The sequence below is a fragment of the Carassius gibelio genome, chromosome B7 (assembly GCF_023724105.1).
Source record: "Carassius gibelio isolate Cgi1373 ecotype wild population from Czech Republic chromosome B7, carGib1.2-hapl.c, whole genome shotgun sequence".
Lineage (NCBI taxonomy): Eukaryota > Metazoa > Chordata > Actinopteri > Cypriniformes > Cyprinidae > Carassius > Carassius gibelio.
This window is the reverse complement of record NC_068402.1, coordinates 35976404-35994016: the sequence shown is the minus strand read 5'-3', so window position 1 is coordinate 35994016 and position 17613 is coordinate 35976404. Positions and strand designations below refer to the sequence as shown.

The 17613-nt window shown below is 35.8% G+C and overlaps 1 protein-coding gene across 4 annotated transcripts in view; it reads left to right on the top strand.

The window, feature by feature from the left end:
- Positions 1–17613, top strand: part of kcnip4a (potassium voltage-gated channel interacting protein 4a) — a 188826-nt gene that overhangs the window by 53438 nt on the left and 117775 nt on the right. Inside the window, exon 1 of one of the 4 annotated variants that reach the window (XM_052561683.1) lies at positions 7294–7635. The exons of the other annotated variants lie outside the window; for them this stretch is intronic. Within the exon in view, the coding sequence (XP_052417643.1) occupies positions 7548–7635 (88 nt within the window). The 5' untranslated portion in view covers positions 7294–7547. Of the gene's footprint in view, positions 1–7293; positions 7636–17613 lie in introns of those variants that run through there. 4 annotated transcript variants of the gene reach the window in all.

Here is a 17613-nt window from a genome sequence, read left to right as displayed (position 1 = left end):
TATCTCAGAAAATTTGAATATTACTTAAGATCAATACAAAGAAAGGATTTTTAGAAATCTTGGCCAACTAAAAAGTATAAAAATATAAAGTATAATCAATACGTATCAATACTTAGCTGGGGCTCCTTTTGCCTGAATTACTGCATCAATGCGGCGTGACATGGAGTCGATCAGTCTGTGGCACTGCTCAGGTGTTATGAGAGCCCAGGTTGCTCTGATAGTGGCCTTCAGCTCTTCTGCATTTTTGGGTCTGGCATATCACATCTTCCTCTTCACAATACCTCATAGACTTTCTTTTCATCAGTGCACATAACTTTGGACCACTTAGCATCAGTCCAGTCCTTTTTGAAGCGAGGTGCGTCTGACGCTGTCTGTTGTTCAAGAGAGGTTTGACACAAGGAATGCCACAGCTGAAACCCATGGCTTGCATACGTCTGTGTGAAGTGGTTCTTGAAGCACTGACTTCAGCTGCAGTCCACTCTTTGTGAATCTCCCCCACATTATTGAATGGGTTTTGTTTCACAATCCTCTCCAGTGTGCGGTTATCCCTATTGGTTGTACACTTTTTTGTACATCTTTTCCTTCCCTTTGCCATTCTATTAATGTGCTTAGACACAGAGCTCTGTGAACAGCCAGCCTCTTATGCAGTGACCTTTTGTGTCTTGCCCTCCTTGTGCAAGGTGTCAATGGTCTACTTTTGCACAACTGTCAAGTCAACAGTCTTCCACATGAATGTGTAGCCTACAGAACTAGACTGAGAGACCATTTAAAGGACTTTGCAGGTGTTGTGAGTTAATTAGCTGATTGGAGTGTGGCACCAGGTCTCTTCAATATTTAACCTTTTCACAATATTCTAATTTTCTGAGATACTGAATTTTGGATTTTCCTTAGTTATCAGTTAAATCATCACAATTAAAAGAAATAAACATTTGAAATATATCAATAATCAACTTTTTGATTATATTCTAATTATATGACCAGCATCTGTATGTGTGAATGCTTCTTTTTGTTGACAACAGCATGCATATTTATAAATGATTCTCATTACAAATTTGGGAAGATGTTTGTCTGACATATCACATTGTCACATGCCTTTAAAAAATTCACAAAAATGTTACTGAGCAACTGACGAGTAACAAGTTCAGCAGAGTTTTCTTCACGCTTTGGACTTTGAACCCTGGCACCACGAGCTCATGCAGCGCTGTCAGAATGCATGTAATTCATGTGTGTATTAATAAAGCAGTTTATTTAATCGTTTAAGGTAGATACAGTACAGTAGAAAGTGAAAGAAAGTGACATGACATACGGTCAAGTATGGTGACCCATACTCAGAATTAATGCTCTGCTTTTACCCCATTCAAAGTGCACACACACAGCAGTGAACACACACACACCGTGAACACACACCATGAACACACACCCGGAGCAGTGGGCAGCTATTTATGCTGCGGCACCCGGGGAACAGTTGGGGGTTCAGTGCCTTGCTCAAGGGCACCTAAGTCGTGGTATTGAAGGTGGAGAGAGCACTGTACATGCATTCCCCCCAACTACGATTCCTGCCGGCCCGAGACTCAAACTCACAACCTTTGGAAACTCACAACCTTTGGATTGCGAGTCCGACTCTCTAACCATTAGGCCACGACTTCCCTAGTAACCTAACCACCAGCACAGTCATTGTTGACATTAGTCATTGTTTGTTACATATTATTCGGCCTTTTCACTTATTCTGAATAATTTTGGTTGCCAAATATTCGCCGCTTCCATGGTTCCTAGTTATAACTTTGATAACTCTTACAGTATGAATTTGATCAGATTATTTAGCATGTTAGGTGGAAATCATAACTTTAACCATTTATTAAGATCAGTTTCCATGCCCCCTCAAACAAGTTGACAATTTGAGGCATTAGCCATGCCAATAACGCAAACAGCGCAATACAATTTCAAAGTTTAAATCTTAGGTTTAAGATTTTGCTCAAATTTATGACCTTAAGGATGAGCAATAGTAATGTTGATGCTTGTCTTGGCTGCTTTTAACTTGCCTTTTACAGTATAATTATTAGAACATGATAAAGCATGTGAAATTTTCTATTGAGAATATTTAAATGTTTTATTTTTGATTATATTTTTTTCATTAATATATATTGTTTTCATTTAAAACACAAAATGACACTGCTTCTTATGTGAAACATTATATTAACAGGGTTCATATAGACATTCATATTATTTTTGGTAGTTATATATGAAGAGATCTTGGAAATCACAAATCTCTTTCTGAAAAATAATTGCTCTTTGAATTAATTGAATTGAAAGTGAATTTATTGTGTACTTTAAATCTTAAAAGCTTTAAAAAAAACAGCTGCATTTGCAGATAATTTAAATGTAATGCTAAAAGTATCACTTAAATGTACTTGAGTACACTTTTATGACTGTTTCTCAACACACTTAAGTACACTTTTAAAAATCACATTTTATATTAATGTCAAATTAAATTAATTATATTTCATTAATCTTTTGTTGCACTTTAAAGAAGATGACGTTGACTTGACTATCAAGTACTTGATTATCATTGACTATATATTATATATTTCAGTATTATATATATTGTATTATAAATGTAACGAATTGAAACTTTATCATTTTAAAATTTAACTACAAATATATTTACGTACATGACATTCAAGTTTTATTTTTAATTTAATATAAATATTTGACAGTACACTTTAACCATATTTCAAAGACAATAGAAGTAATTGCCTGAATTGCATATGAAGATATATTGAGTCTTACTTATGTTAAAAACCACTTTAAAGTTTAGCTAATTGCATGTAATATGAATTAAAACTATAACACATTTGATGTATTTTAGTTGCAACTTACATGCAATTAAGTGTTAAAAACCACATTCAGTTCGCACTTAAGCAGTGTTGGGAAGGTTACTTTGGAAATGTAATAGGTTACAGATTACAAGTTACCCTGTTTAAAATGTAATAGTAGTGTAACTTTTTAAATTACTTTAAAAAAGTAATGTAACTAATTACTTTTGAGTACTTTTTGATTACTTTCATAAATTTCTAATGAATGTTTATTTGCAACTGTTAATCATCTTCAACCATTTACACCATGCAGGTTTAACCTTAAAGTAGTGCTCAACACTGTCAGACTTTCACCATCCTTCATCACTTGAATTAAGATGATCCCATTTGAACACATCCACCACACAATCAGACTTTAGTACTGCCTTTTAGTTTAATGAGATTGATCTGAAGTTCGATGCAGATTTAAAATCAAAAGAAATAGTTTATAGATACTGTTTTTGAAACCAAATCTTTGCATAACTACAGGCATCTAACTGCATCTAACAATGGTTTGGGGAAAAATAGTTAATAAAAAAAATAAAAGCATATACATCAACTTAAATACGGTTATCTAATAAGCATGTGTCCTATTTTGTGTACTAAACTCCTGAAACATTGGTGTCTTTTTGAAACACTGCTGTCTCTTTGTATATGATATGTTGATAGTTTCTCAAAATAAAAATAAAAAAATAGGCTGGGAAATCTCACACTCATACACCCACAACCCATTCTGAAACATGGACAACCCTATTTTTTTTTTTTTATGGACCTGACATGAAAAATTTGAATCCTTAGGTTGGGGGACTTGCAACATAATTAAGAGTTCTCTCCTGAACTGCACCTTCACTTCCATTATCCATAATACTGAAGATTTTTATTTGACTTTTACCATGTTGTAGGTGCATTTTTGTTTTGTTTTTTGGCAAATGAATTACCACTTGTATTTATTTTTACAACAAATTCCATGTTAAACCACGGTTAGTACCATACCATAGGCTACATTAATTTTCCTAAGGAAATATGATGATTTGTCTGATATATTACTACTGTAACATTACAATAGATAATAATGACGTCGTTTATACAGTATTTTGAGTGAGTGTGAGCAATGTGCTGCTGCTGCTACTTGACTAATTAAACAAAGACAAAACTACATTAGCATATTTACAGATGAAACTGACCTGCACCTGAAACCCTGAACAGAAGTCGCTTCTCTGCTCCAGCTGTGCGCTACACAGTTCACTCTGGTCTCTCTCTCTCGCATTGATTACTCCGGAGTCTGATCCAAACTGTTCAGCGGAGGCGCAGAGAGCGCGCGAGACCAACCATTGCCAGTCACAACTAACCGATTCATGATTTATTAGAGATTTAATTATCGAATGGCGGATTCGGAAATAATCGCTTTAGTATATTCGGCCTGCAATTATACAATAACAATATCAAAGTAGAGGGCCAAATTGTCTGCCAGGCCACCGGGAATAGTCCCGGTTCTCCCAAAGTCCAGTCATCGCCTGATTTCCACAGAAACGCAGAACGTGCAGGATTCATATTCAGTCTTTTTGAGGCTTAATATTCACAGACACCAGTCCATATTGCGTTTTTATTCAAGTGTACTGACCTACTTTTGATTCATTCATCCAAAATGTGGCATATTTCGTCCGCGTTATAGGCTGAATTCCATTTTTATGACTGAATTCTACGGATTATGGGACACATGTCTTAGTGCAATTTGGGAAAGAAATAAGCTGTATGTGGATGTGTGTAAATATTCAAATGTAATCCTCTTTGTAATCATTACAATTTTCATAAGTAACTGTAATTTAATTACTGATTTTTTCTTAGTAACTGTAACTGATTACTGTTACATTTATTTTGTAATTAAATTACGTAACGCCGTTACATGTAACTAGTTACTTCCCAACACTGCACTTAAGTATATTCTTTCATTTCCATAATAAGAGTTCTTTAAGTATGTTAAAGTGTACTTCTTTTTATGCCATGTCCAGTACACACAAATCTAATGAAGCTGCTTCATTGCTCTGACCTTTCAAAGAACCTAGTAATGCTTGATAGTAAAATGCCACATGTCTCCTTAGATTTGGAACATGAAATTTATTTCAGTTCATGAATAATTGCGGTGCTACTCATAAGGTCATATCAAGCGTGTAGTGTTGGAGCAGCTGTATGACTGTGCAGTGTGGTGACAGTATATACACACACACACACACACACACACACACACTGTAGCTTAATCTGTATGGAAAATCTGTTCTCTTCACATTCACCCACATTTTTCTCTCTTGTCACAACAACCCAGAGCTCCTTTCAGAAAAAAACACGCCTCTTTGCGGAAACAGCATTCCTGTTTGAGAGCACCGGGGACAGTGAGGGGTCTAAATCTTCTGTGAGAATGTCACTTGTGGAAAAAGCTCTTGGTTTGGAGTGCTCTTCCTGAAATAGGCCTGTTTGAAGCAGCAATGACCAACGTGAATCTGCTTTCCATTCATATACAATACAAGCTGTTTCATCTGTCATCTGAATGGCCCGTCTCTACCTAGAGCTGCTATAATGACCCGCAGATTCTGCTCGAATGTTAATGAAAGTCTTTTACATATTAAAAGATCCTCACATGGTGATGGACATTTTTTCTTCCACAGTAACTGCTCAGGGATCCGAAATTGAGGCTTTGATGGATGGATAGTGGAGAGTGTTTGAGGTCTGGTGTTGAATAATAATTAAAGTGGATGTAATTATGATTTTTGATGCTGATTTGTTATAAACAACTTCAAATATCAACCAATTTTATCCCAAAATCAAAAGAAAGTAATGTGAATTTAATTTTTAATTTAACAGGAAGCATAGTTACAGTTTAATATTTTATTGTTATTGTTATTTAATTATATATATGAAGTGATGTTATTATGTTATGACTTAGAAATTTTTACATATATTAACAATATAATTATTTATTTTAATATTAATTGGCGGCCCACCTGCAATACCACTGCCGCGGCCCACAGGTTGAAAACCACTGTTTAGATAATGAAAAACAAGAATAGTTTAATTTAGTATTTAGTTTAAGTTAACAATAATAGCTTTGTTTTGGGTGTAACATTTCAGATTTTGTTTTTTGTGTACACGTTCTTCTTTCTCATTCTCACTACAGATCGTCCGTGTTTTAAATCATAAAGTATATATATCACTATAATATTCGTTGCACTGCCTTGAATGTTGGCTGCGACTATAGCAACCTTCATTTTTACTTTGATTTGGGGGGAAAATATGACCTAGACCTGTTTTTGTGGACAAGTCCCAGTCTTTGTGAGTGACAGTGAGTCATCAAGTCTGACCTTATGAGCTCCACGTTTATTTCCAGCATCTGAACACCTGATGTTCTGAAATGTCAAGGTGTGTCGCTTCACCTTTAACCTCACGCTCTCTCTCTAGCCCCTTTCACACTGCCATTCCGGCAAATACACGGGTAAAGTGTTCCGGCAATTGTTCCCGGGTCGCTAGATTTAGCACTTTCACACTGCCAGTGATTACCTGGGATATGTGCGTGATTTCACACACAACCCTTAAAGATCCTGTAACGACACGTGACATCAGCGCGTGACGTGTAATGTACGAGTCGACAACGCTAGGCACGTTATACTTTCACTGAAGCAAGCAAACGATCTCGCCGTCAGCGCGGAAAGTGAGGAACTAACTGATCTCTGCTTCATTACAGTTTGCACATATTTTTTTGTCGCAATGTTGATCTTCCTTCAAAACAGCCGGTAAAAGAGTCGCGCGCTAACGCGCGTCATCACTTCGACACAGCATTAGATCTGGCTTTTGTTCACACAGCGCTCGTCCCGGGTTGAACCCGGCAATGGTACTAGGTCCCCGACCCGGGTTCAATGCGGGAATCAATCCCGGGACGTGGTTGCTTTCACACAGAAGGCGACCAGGCAATGTTCCAGCAATATGCCGGGTCCGACGTGCAGTGTGAAAGGGGCTTCTGTCTTTTGCTTTCAGTCGTTGCTTTTCACACCTCAGTCCCTCTGCCTTTGTCTTTCAGTCTGGATCTTTTTTCACTCTTTCTCGCACCTTCACCTTTATCTTCATTCTCCACATCTCTGTCCTATTCATTCAAGAGCAAGCTGTCTCCATAGTCTCTCTTATCTTTAACCTCTCTGCCCTTTTTCTTTCTCCACTTTTTTTATTTATCTTTCGCTCTCAATGAATCAGGTGGCTCTCAGAGAGCCTCGGGAGTGTTGCAGTATCGTAACTGGCAACACGACAGTCCAATAATCGCCTGTCGGCGCTGATTCGCGGACACTCCTTCTCTTTTTTCACCTCCCACCCCTCCTCCTCCTCCTCCTCCTCCTCCTCTCTCGTGCTTTCGCTCCTCCCAAGCAGCGCTCGTGGAGGTTGGTGCTGAGACTCACAAGCAGTCGTTCTACTACAACTACAGAAAGAGTGTGAAGACGGCTCAGAAGGGAGCGCTCTGGGACACACGAGCGCTCCAGAGGAAATATTTATGAGTGAGTGACCCCCCTCGCGCAGCTCCATATGAGCCGTCTCTCACAGGCGCACAGGCAGAGCAGGTTCGGGCAGGAGAGCGCGGCCGCGGGGAGGAAGTTTTCCTCTGTCACCAGACCCTTTGAGGATTAAACAGTGGAAAAAGAGAGAGAGAGAAACCTCAGCATGAGCAGTTGCAGGAAGAGATGCAAGAGGCAGATACTGAAGTTTGCTCAGTACTTCTTCAGATTTATTACTGGGACACTCAATGCAGGTAAAGTTCACGGCTTTTCCGAAGTTTTTCATGTTGGGAATATTGCTATTTAGGTTTGCTCTTTGTTGGATTCGTGTGATGCGTCCACAATTGCAGTGGCAGCTGAAATACTTTAGTGCAAGCTGGCGTTATGTGCATGCAGTTAGCTGAAGCAGAGCAGCTCAAACAACCTGCAGGCATCTCTTAACCGCATTTTGACCTTTGTTATCCATCTTTTCCTTCCTAATCTCTTCCTAATCATATCAATTAATCCCAGGCTACTGGCAATTAGAAGGCGGCAAACAAATGTTCCCCATCATTTACCAAATATAAATTGATGTGTCAGCTGTTTCAAGGCTCTTCTCTTGCACATTTAGTCACGTTGTCCTGTCCTTGACTATCCTGCTGTTGTTTTCCCTGTGTGTCTACAAATTATATCAAATTGTGTGAAGGTAGTTTGGGCAGCGGACCATTATTTCTGAAATGTGTAGGCTTTTATGCAGTAAATCGGCTATACATCAAAACAATTACATGTAGTGACTGACCTTGATAAATGATTTAATCAGAAACCCTTTATATATGGTTTTACATTTAATATATATTTATGTGTAAAGACCTCTAACTAGATTGCTCTATTCTTTTTTTTATTCTATCTGTTTTCTTTTTATTTATTACATGTACTGTGTTAAGCTAACTGAGACTTGCTATAGCACTTATATATCATTGCTCTTTTTGTTGTTTTTGATTGCTTCCACTGTCCTCATCTGTAAGTCGCTTTGGATAAAAGCATCTGATAAATGAATAAATGTAAATGTAAATATATATATATATATAAATATATTAGCAATACAAATTAAAATAACAATAAAAATATTAATAATACAGTTCATGAAAATTTTAAAATAAGCAACTATAGTTTTGTATAATTTAATTATATATTACACACACATACAGATAATAGTATTAATATAGAATTAGTATATTCTTTGTAATTTATTATTTACTATTATTCTAATTCATTATTGAATAAATATATTCTATAATTATCTGTTCTCTGTATATATATATATATATATATATATATATATATATATATATATATATATATATATATATATATATATAATATACTAGGGGTGTCCCCGACTAAGGATTTTTATAGTCGAATCAGAATTTTCGTATCTTGCTCATATTCTACTGATAGTCGAATCATATGTTTGGGGGCGGGGCAAAATACATTAAGTCAGACAGACATCCGTCAGCCATAATTACTGATGTTAACACACAGGGAAAATGTGTAACAAATGCCTCACAGATACAGACGGGGTAAATAATGTTTTTATGTTTTGAATAAGGTATAGTTAACACTAAACGTCAGTAAAACCCTAAAAATTCACAGTTTTTAGAATAGTGCTCTCATTATCAAATTAGTCTATGTGACAGTAGTTAATAATGTTCTGCATTTCTGTTTAGAGCTGCATGAGCTGAAGATGACCAGTAGAGTGAGCATTTGATAGCAGGTTTTTGATCAATGGGATTAAACTCATAATTTCATATAGAATACGCTTCATTATTTATACATCATAACATTAATATTAAGACTTATAGGCTATCTGGGAAAAAAGCTTGAATGCAAATGAATGTCTGTGCACAGCTCTGAAACTCCTTTTGTGGACGCGTTCTTCACGAAACAATGTGCAGAAACACAGCAGCTAAACTCTACAAATTCACAGCGTTTTAGTATAATGGTCTTCTCATTATAATGCTATGGATGTGAAAGACCAGTCATAGTTATTAATATTCTGCGTTGTAGTGTGTCCTTCTCGTGCTGTGCGCTGAAGAGATATCACTGTAGTACTACAAAGGAGCACTTGACTCAACCAAATGTATCTTATATCAGGTAAATAATATATCCAGAATATACATACACTGGCTGAAATGTTCTGAAATCACTTGTACCCTACCTGTTCGAAAAAATCCAGTCTCTGTCTGTGTCAGATTGAGTCTTGGTAAAGTTTTAAATCCCTGACGCCAAGATGCTCCTCTGTCCATCACGGATTATGGAAAGTGAAACATAAGTGGTTGGATTTATGCACTTTAAAATATTAATTTGAAGCTTCTTTCTTTTCAGATTCTTACAGCTTTATCATAATAAGCTGCATATTAACTTTTTGGGAGAAAACCGGTATTTCTATGTGAAATCAGACATTTGAGCTCCCCCATATCGACAGAATGGCATAATCATAACAGTCCGCGAATATTCGGCTCGTAGATTAGTAGTCGAATCAGGCTCCTCGAATCAAAACATGGAATCATTGACTATTTGGGGTCGCCCCTATAAAATACAATATATTTTAAATAAATTCACTCATTTTACACCCATGTTAATCAGAATAAGCTGAAGGTGTATTTCTTTTGTTTCAGATGAAGTTACTAGTCTAAGACGCGTTCTTCTCTTTGTACTCAGGACTGCAGTTTGTTTCTTATGGTAATTTACGCCTTCAGCTTGAGAAAGTTTTGTTCTAGCTAATCCAGGCACACTCTGATGGGACTGATATGTGATTTGACAGGTCTATTTGTTTACACTTTACCTGTATACCCCTCTGCTTTGAGTTTATTGATTATGGTGCATCTGTTGTGCTTGCGAGGAATGTGCAGTGTGTCTCTGCAGTATGTGAAGCTGCGTCTGAATGTGTGGGAGTTTTTGACAACAAAGACCATGGATGGCAAAACCTGGCATGCATTGCTTTGCTGGTCCTATTTCATGAATATCATGCATTAGAATGTGTTGTGTACATAGAGGAGTGTTTCATGTAACTGTTTTGAAAGATAAAAAGGCAAGCAGTGAAGGCTTGAGAACTCCTGAAGGAGTTTGTTTAAGGCGGTCTGATCTAGTTTTTGATCATCATCACTGACAGGGAAAAAAAAGTCTTTCCTCATTAAAATCTCTCGTTGACTGGGGATCTTTGTGACAGGTTTTCCTAATTATTATTGAATTAATTTTGGCATAGTCGAGCATTTCATTTGGGTGCCATTGAGTAATTGCGAAAAACACACATTTTTTTCTCGTATATATATATATATATATATATATATATATATATATATATATATATATATATATAGCATTAATTTGATTGTGAAATTTTGATGTAAAATATTTGAAGTAAAAATTTTATTGAAATATGTACTCCAATAATCTTTGTTTTATTTACAAATTGGACACATTTTTACAGTGGACACTTTTACGAAGTAAACCTTTTAAATGGTTTACACGGAAAATCAAGTATTATTATTATTATTATTATTATTATTATTATTATGACACATTATGGCTTCTCACATTCAGTCTGTCCTGTGATGATGAACATTATCATTTCACATTTGTCTCTTAAATAGTTATAGATATGCTGCTCTATTCATGACTCATACTTAACAGTTTGCCAAATGGTGATTTAATGGAATTAAGGGTCAAATGCATTAAAAATGAATGTATCCTGATATTGATGCCAGCTGTTTGGTGATGATTACCAGAAGATATCAATAATGAATTAAAGTGCTGGAAGTGATCTGGAGAGAGCCCAGTGCCGGGCATTCTGCTGAGTCACAGAAAATGACTTTTAATATTGATAGTTTGGCAGACTGACAGCTTTTCTGACTGTACGTTACTAGAGACTGTCTCTCTGACTTCACTTGAAATCCTTGTTAAGGTGCTGTATTGATTCGACTGACACAATAAGACAATCCGTCTGTAGATCAGTGATCCTGTTTCTGTTTTGTCCTGCTTTTCTCTGTTCTTACCAAAAATGAACTTTTTACTTTTTAGTTGAAATAAATAAAAAGCAACTTTACCCAACCGTGAAGTGCAAGTAGCATTTCAAGAAGACAAAAAAAACAAACATGTTCTAGTATTTCAAACAGGTTACATGTGTACATTTGATCAATATGTGACATATTGTAGCGTCTTTAGGTTAGTTCCAAAAATGTATTATTTTATACTAGTGCTGTAAATACATGTATATATTTTTGAAATATATGCTGCATGTTTTTGTATTTATTATATACATAATAAATGTGCACAGTACACACACACATTATGTAATCAAAAACTTGTATATTGGATGCGATTAATCATTTGACAGCACTATTTTATACTTTTCTAAGTAGTATATGTGATTTCAGTATTTGTTTATGCAGTAAAACTTTATTTTAAAGTTTCCTTGTTACACGTTACATGTATACTTACTATCATAATAACAATTCATTATGCATAATTACATGCAAGTCAAACCATAATCCTAAACCTAACCATATAGTAAGTACATTTAATTCATTAATATTACTCAGTACTTAAATTACATTGTAGGACACGTTCAAATAAAGTGTAACCATTTATGATTACATTTCAACTACTCTTGTAAGGTAAAGATCCTTTATCTTTGAAACCTATGCGCAGGAACGTCAATAGCAGCTTCACAAGTGATCAGGAGTGATCAATCACCCCAAAGATTCTCAGATCAATTATAAAGCCTGACCCAATCCTGATTTTAATGCAATCTGAAGGAGAATTCGGCGAGGGACACTGGAGACTGCGTCTTATGCTGCATGCTCTGGTTGCACATTTTAACACAGTGAAGTGATGGGTTAGTTATAGAGTCCTGTAGCAAAGACGTCAAAATCTGGAACATTTTCCTCTGGGGCTTTTATGATGGAGTTCTTCAGTTCATGAGTAAAATAAGGTCTGTGGTAAACATTGCTTGAACAATAAGCACACACACTCCAAACATTGTGTAGACACTTATTACAAACATAAATGTTTAACATAGTTAAAAGTTGCGTTTGAAGTATCTGTGTGTAATTTATGTTGTATAGCAAAACGTCCAAGTATAGTCAGTCTTGTACTCATAAAGTGAAAAACCACATTTAAAAAAAAAAAAGCTCTTGAAAAAAATCAAGAGAACTCATTGTGAATGTGTCTTCTTTGTTTTGACGTCACGACTGCAGCACTTATATTATTTAATAAGACAAATAATATCATTCCTATTGAAACACAAAGTTGGGATGGAACAAAAGGTTTGCCCCTTTTTATATATAAATTATATAGACATTAATAAAACTTCAATTTTGCTTTCATACACTCTTCAAAATAAATATTTTTTATTGCCATTTGTGGTTTCACGAAGAACATCCATGGAACCTTTCCATTCCATAAAAGGTTCTTTATAGTGGAAAAAGATTCTTTAGACTCAGAACTAAAAAATAAAATTAAAATAATAATAATATTTTAGGACCTGCTGACTGAAGGTGTGTTCACATTTGTAGTTCAGCTCTCTCCATTCTTTTGATCCCGATCGAAAAAGAAAATGACACATTTAGTCCTACTAGTCCACTTAACGTTCACACTGTCACTAAGACCGAACCTTAAGAAACAAAACAAACAAGGTTATTTTTATTTTATTGTTTTGCTACACAACATTGTATGTGTGTATGTACAGTATGATGGCACTTTTACCAGCTGAGAACTTGTATAGAGCTTATGAAATGTCTCAAAACAACGGCTGGAGTCAACAGTTTCTCCATCATCCAAACAGAAAGTTTTGCTGCAAAGAGAGAATTATCCTTGGGTACTCTTCAGCATTTAGGGTTGCATCTTGTGACATCACGTCCTTTTTTTGGTTTGTTTAGATGTCTTTGGTCCATGTTGCATTCATATCTCAAACGAACTGCACCAGAGTTTGTTTGCAAGCAGACCAAGACCCAGCTTTCGCATGTTTTTGGCGCACCACGGTTTAAATGATAGCGTTCACACTGGAATGAACAGCACTAATAAAACAATCACACCAGGGTTTATTTTAATCGAACCAAACATGTCAAGTGTAAACACACCCTGAAAGGTTCTTTGGGAAGCCAAAAAAAAAAAAAAAAAAAAAAAAAAAAAAATATATATATATATATATATATATATATATATATATATATATATATATATATATATATATATATATATATATATATATATATATTATGGCACTGAAAATTATTCGCGATTAATCATATCCAAAAAAATAAACATTTTTGTTTACATAATATATGTAAGTGTATTGTCTTTACTTATTATGTAAATGAGTAAATACACACATAGAGCATATATTTTGAAAATATTTACATGTATTTATTTATAGTCATATAATTTATGCCATATATAAATAAATGTAATATATAAACTTAACATATTTTTCTTAAATATATACATGCGTATGTGTATGTGTTTATTTTGGATGCGATTAAACACGATTAATTGTTTGACAGCACTATTTTTTAATATTGTGAGAATAACTACAAAAAAAACTTTAAGGAGCCCAAAATGCTGCTTCTATGGCATTGGTCTCAAACACAATTCCTGGAGGGTCACAGCTCTGCACAGTTTTGCTCCAACCCTAATAAATCACACCTGATCCAGCTAATCAAGGTCTTTAGGATCACTAGAAACTTCCAAATAGGTTTGATTTGGAGCTGGTTGGAGCTAAACTGTGCAGAGCTGTGACCCTCCAGGAATTGAGTTTGAGGCCAATGTTCATTGTAAATGATGAAATAATAAACCTTTTCAAAGTTTTGTTTTCCAAGCATGTAAGGTCTTAAGAGAATGTGCCTTTTTTCTTTTTATCCTCCAGTGTCTTTATCTCACCAGCACTATAACAGCTCTGGATTACTATTTCATTGCTACGAATGACTTTGAACAACTTATTACATTGTTTCACACCATAATGCGTCTTTCTAAAGTTCAAATGTCCCACAGAAAGGAGCTGTATGTATTTCCTCACGCTTTTGGACCCTGAAGACTGTGAATTTAACTGCTGATTTTCGAGCTACATGGAGCCAGAGGACCTCGTCCAGCTATTTGTCACATAGGAGCCTCACTCTTAATGCCTAAATGCTCAAAAAATCTCTCTTGTGAACAAATGACGTTTGCCTTTTTTGTTTTGCTCTAGTTTATTGCTTTGCGCTGTCACACGTGTGCAGCGCTGCAATTTATCATCCAATTTTAGGGGGGACAGGTTGAAATACTTGGCATGGGACCTGGAACAACGTCTGCCTTTTGTCTTTGGGGAAAAGAGACAAAAATGGCCTTGATTTTTCTAATCTTGCCTGTAAGCATCTGGAGAACTTTCTCTTCTGCTGTATCATGTTTTATTTCTCAGGTGCATGTAGACAGTTTTAGTATTCAGCTCAGTATGGCTATAGATTTCAAGTGATTTGATTTGGTTTGTCAATGCAAGGCTGAAACCCTTCAACTCTTTGACGTTATGCTCTTTCCTCCTTAACTCTCTTGGAGTATGAGGGATTATCTGATGCTCTTACCGGCCATAATTCACAAATAAACCATTTATAGCTTCCATTGCTTTTTGTCTGCTTACTTGCGTGCGAAACGAAGGCTGAGCCTGTAGTCGTGTCAGTCTTGTGTGTTTATTTGGACATTCTTTGTGACATGAGTCGTGTATGTTTCGTCTCTTATGTTTCTCGACAGTTATCACCTGGTCATGTTACAGCTGTCCCCTGTCCTCTAACAGCATTCCAGGAGCCCACATGATCCTTGACCAGACACTGAATATTTCATCTAAGATGCCAGCTCATTGAGGTTTAAGCATGCCCTATCACTTCAGTTTGATATACAGACTCAGACGTGTGTCAGGAAGCTCTAAACGAGGATAGCGATGCAGTAGGTTTGTGATCTTCGTGATGCGGTCAATTCTTGTTTCCATAAAAAGTAGTGGGAAATAGTTTACCCCAAAGGCTAGTCCTGTAATTATTTACTCAACCTGCATTGTTTTCTTCTGTCGAACACAACAGCAGAAGTTTAGTAGAATGTTCATGCTGCTCTTTTCCATACGGTGAAAGTGAATGGTATATGAAATGCAATTAGTTGATATCATAATTTCCCCCTGTTTTGTATTAACTGTAATCAAATTTTGACATTATTTTGTCCTGTTGTTTTTGGCCATGTACACACTAAATTTGGTTGCCAGTTTACCTTTTAGTGCTTAATCCTGTTCTATACACACAGTTCGGTTATTTACAAGAGTGACAACTGTATTCTACAGCCGAATTTACACCCAAAAAATGCAGGTAGTCGCAGTCTCATTTACCGATATTTTGCACCGTGTGTACTAAACTGTGCTGAGCAGAAAGTTGTTAATGATGTATTTTTATAAAACGGAGAGTTCCGGTCTTTGATTCTGATTGGCTGAGCCACGTTTAAAGCTGTTGCTTTAATATACAAACATACATCGTTGTTTACGTTTATGTGTTGCTCTGAGAGAGGATAAAGTATACCATGTGTCAAAAATTTGATTGATGAGGGTCATAAAAGCCATCTGTTCTGGACACCTGTTTGTACACCCCCACCCCTCCCCTCCGTGTACACCCCGGTGACCTAGATATGAACTTACGACCCTAAGAAGGAATTTCGGTGAGGGAGGGTGAAAATGTGTTGGGGATCTATGTGCTTTTTTTTTTTAAAACAGTGGAAAGGGATGAAATCATGAAAATGGTATAAGGGAAGTTTTTATTAAGGTTTTAAGTACACAGTGCATTTCAAGAAAAAAGGTTATAACACAAACAAAATGGGAACGATGTAATGATTGTTTTCGTAGTTGGAAAAGTGTAAAACGTTGTTAAAGTTGTAACAAATAAAAAAGAAAACTACTGGTTATTTATCTAAAACAACTAAACAAATCAAAACTATCAGATGTGTTTTCGTTAAGCAACACGTGAAAAGATGTGAGAGCTTGTAAAAATTTAAAAAGGTGTTTTGTTACCAGCTAGAAAAGAAAGCATTTATCACTTATACCTTACCTCAAACTAAAAAAGAAATGAATGTAAAGCGGCGATACAAACCAGAAAACTTGGTGTTTGTCACGATGTTATAAAAAGTTAAAAACAAAAGAAAAAATATGGTAGGCATTACGCGGATCAAAAATAAATCCATCAGACAAGATACTTCAAATCAAATCTATGTTGTACTTTACCACTAACTACAACTTTAAAAATCTAGACTATTACTGACAGAGAGTTAGACGAAAGAAAAAAAGATCTCACAGCAAAGTGTCAAGGCATCTCCGTTGAGCGATCCTGACGGCATCGCTGACACACTTAGAATGAGGCTCGGGGAATGCTCCGGAAAAAAACCACGCCTCCAGCGCTAGAGACTGCCCCGCTGTAGGCGTGATAGCAGCGTCAAATAGATTTAAATGTTAAAATAATTAAACTAAGTAGTTTTTAATAAATAGACATCAGTCCTTAATTAGTGAAAACTTTAAATCCGTTTAAACATAAGATCAATTTGTACTTTTTAAATGATGTAGCTTTATGCGATTTTTATTTACTTTTAGTCTTAAAAAAATAAAAAATAAAAATAATAATAAAAAACAGCACTGAAAAAAAGCATTATTTGTTTTTAATGTGTTAAGTTAATTACTCTAACCTACGACTAGTCTAAATTTAGACTATTGCCGTCGATATATCTTTTATTTTTGTCAAGCTTAATTTCTCAAGCTATGACAATTAACACACACACACACACACACACCCAGCCACCCATCCACACTTTCCTTCTGTCCAATTTGTAAGTTTTTGTCGCGTTATCTAGTAAATAAAACAGACATATGTAGTTAAAAGCATCCCCATTTAACAATATGACAGGGAAGAAATATCTCGTCTCAGGTCGTGCAGCGAAACGTGACCGTGCCGTGCATCTGGTGTCTGTGTGATGTCGCCTGCATATCAGTTAGACATCAGCGGGTGTAAAAACATCTAAAGGTTTTTGGGGGTTTGCAACTCGACTGTAATCTAATTAGTTTTCCGGGGGGTTCTGGTGTTGTAGCTAAATGGTCTGCTGCAGGTCGGCTAAAGTTTAAAAAAAAAATGTGTGTAATCAAATTCAGGGATCAAAGGCGCGACAATTTCAAATTTATGGCTTAGGCCTGTGATCGTGAGGTTATC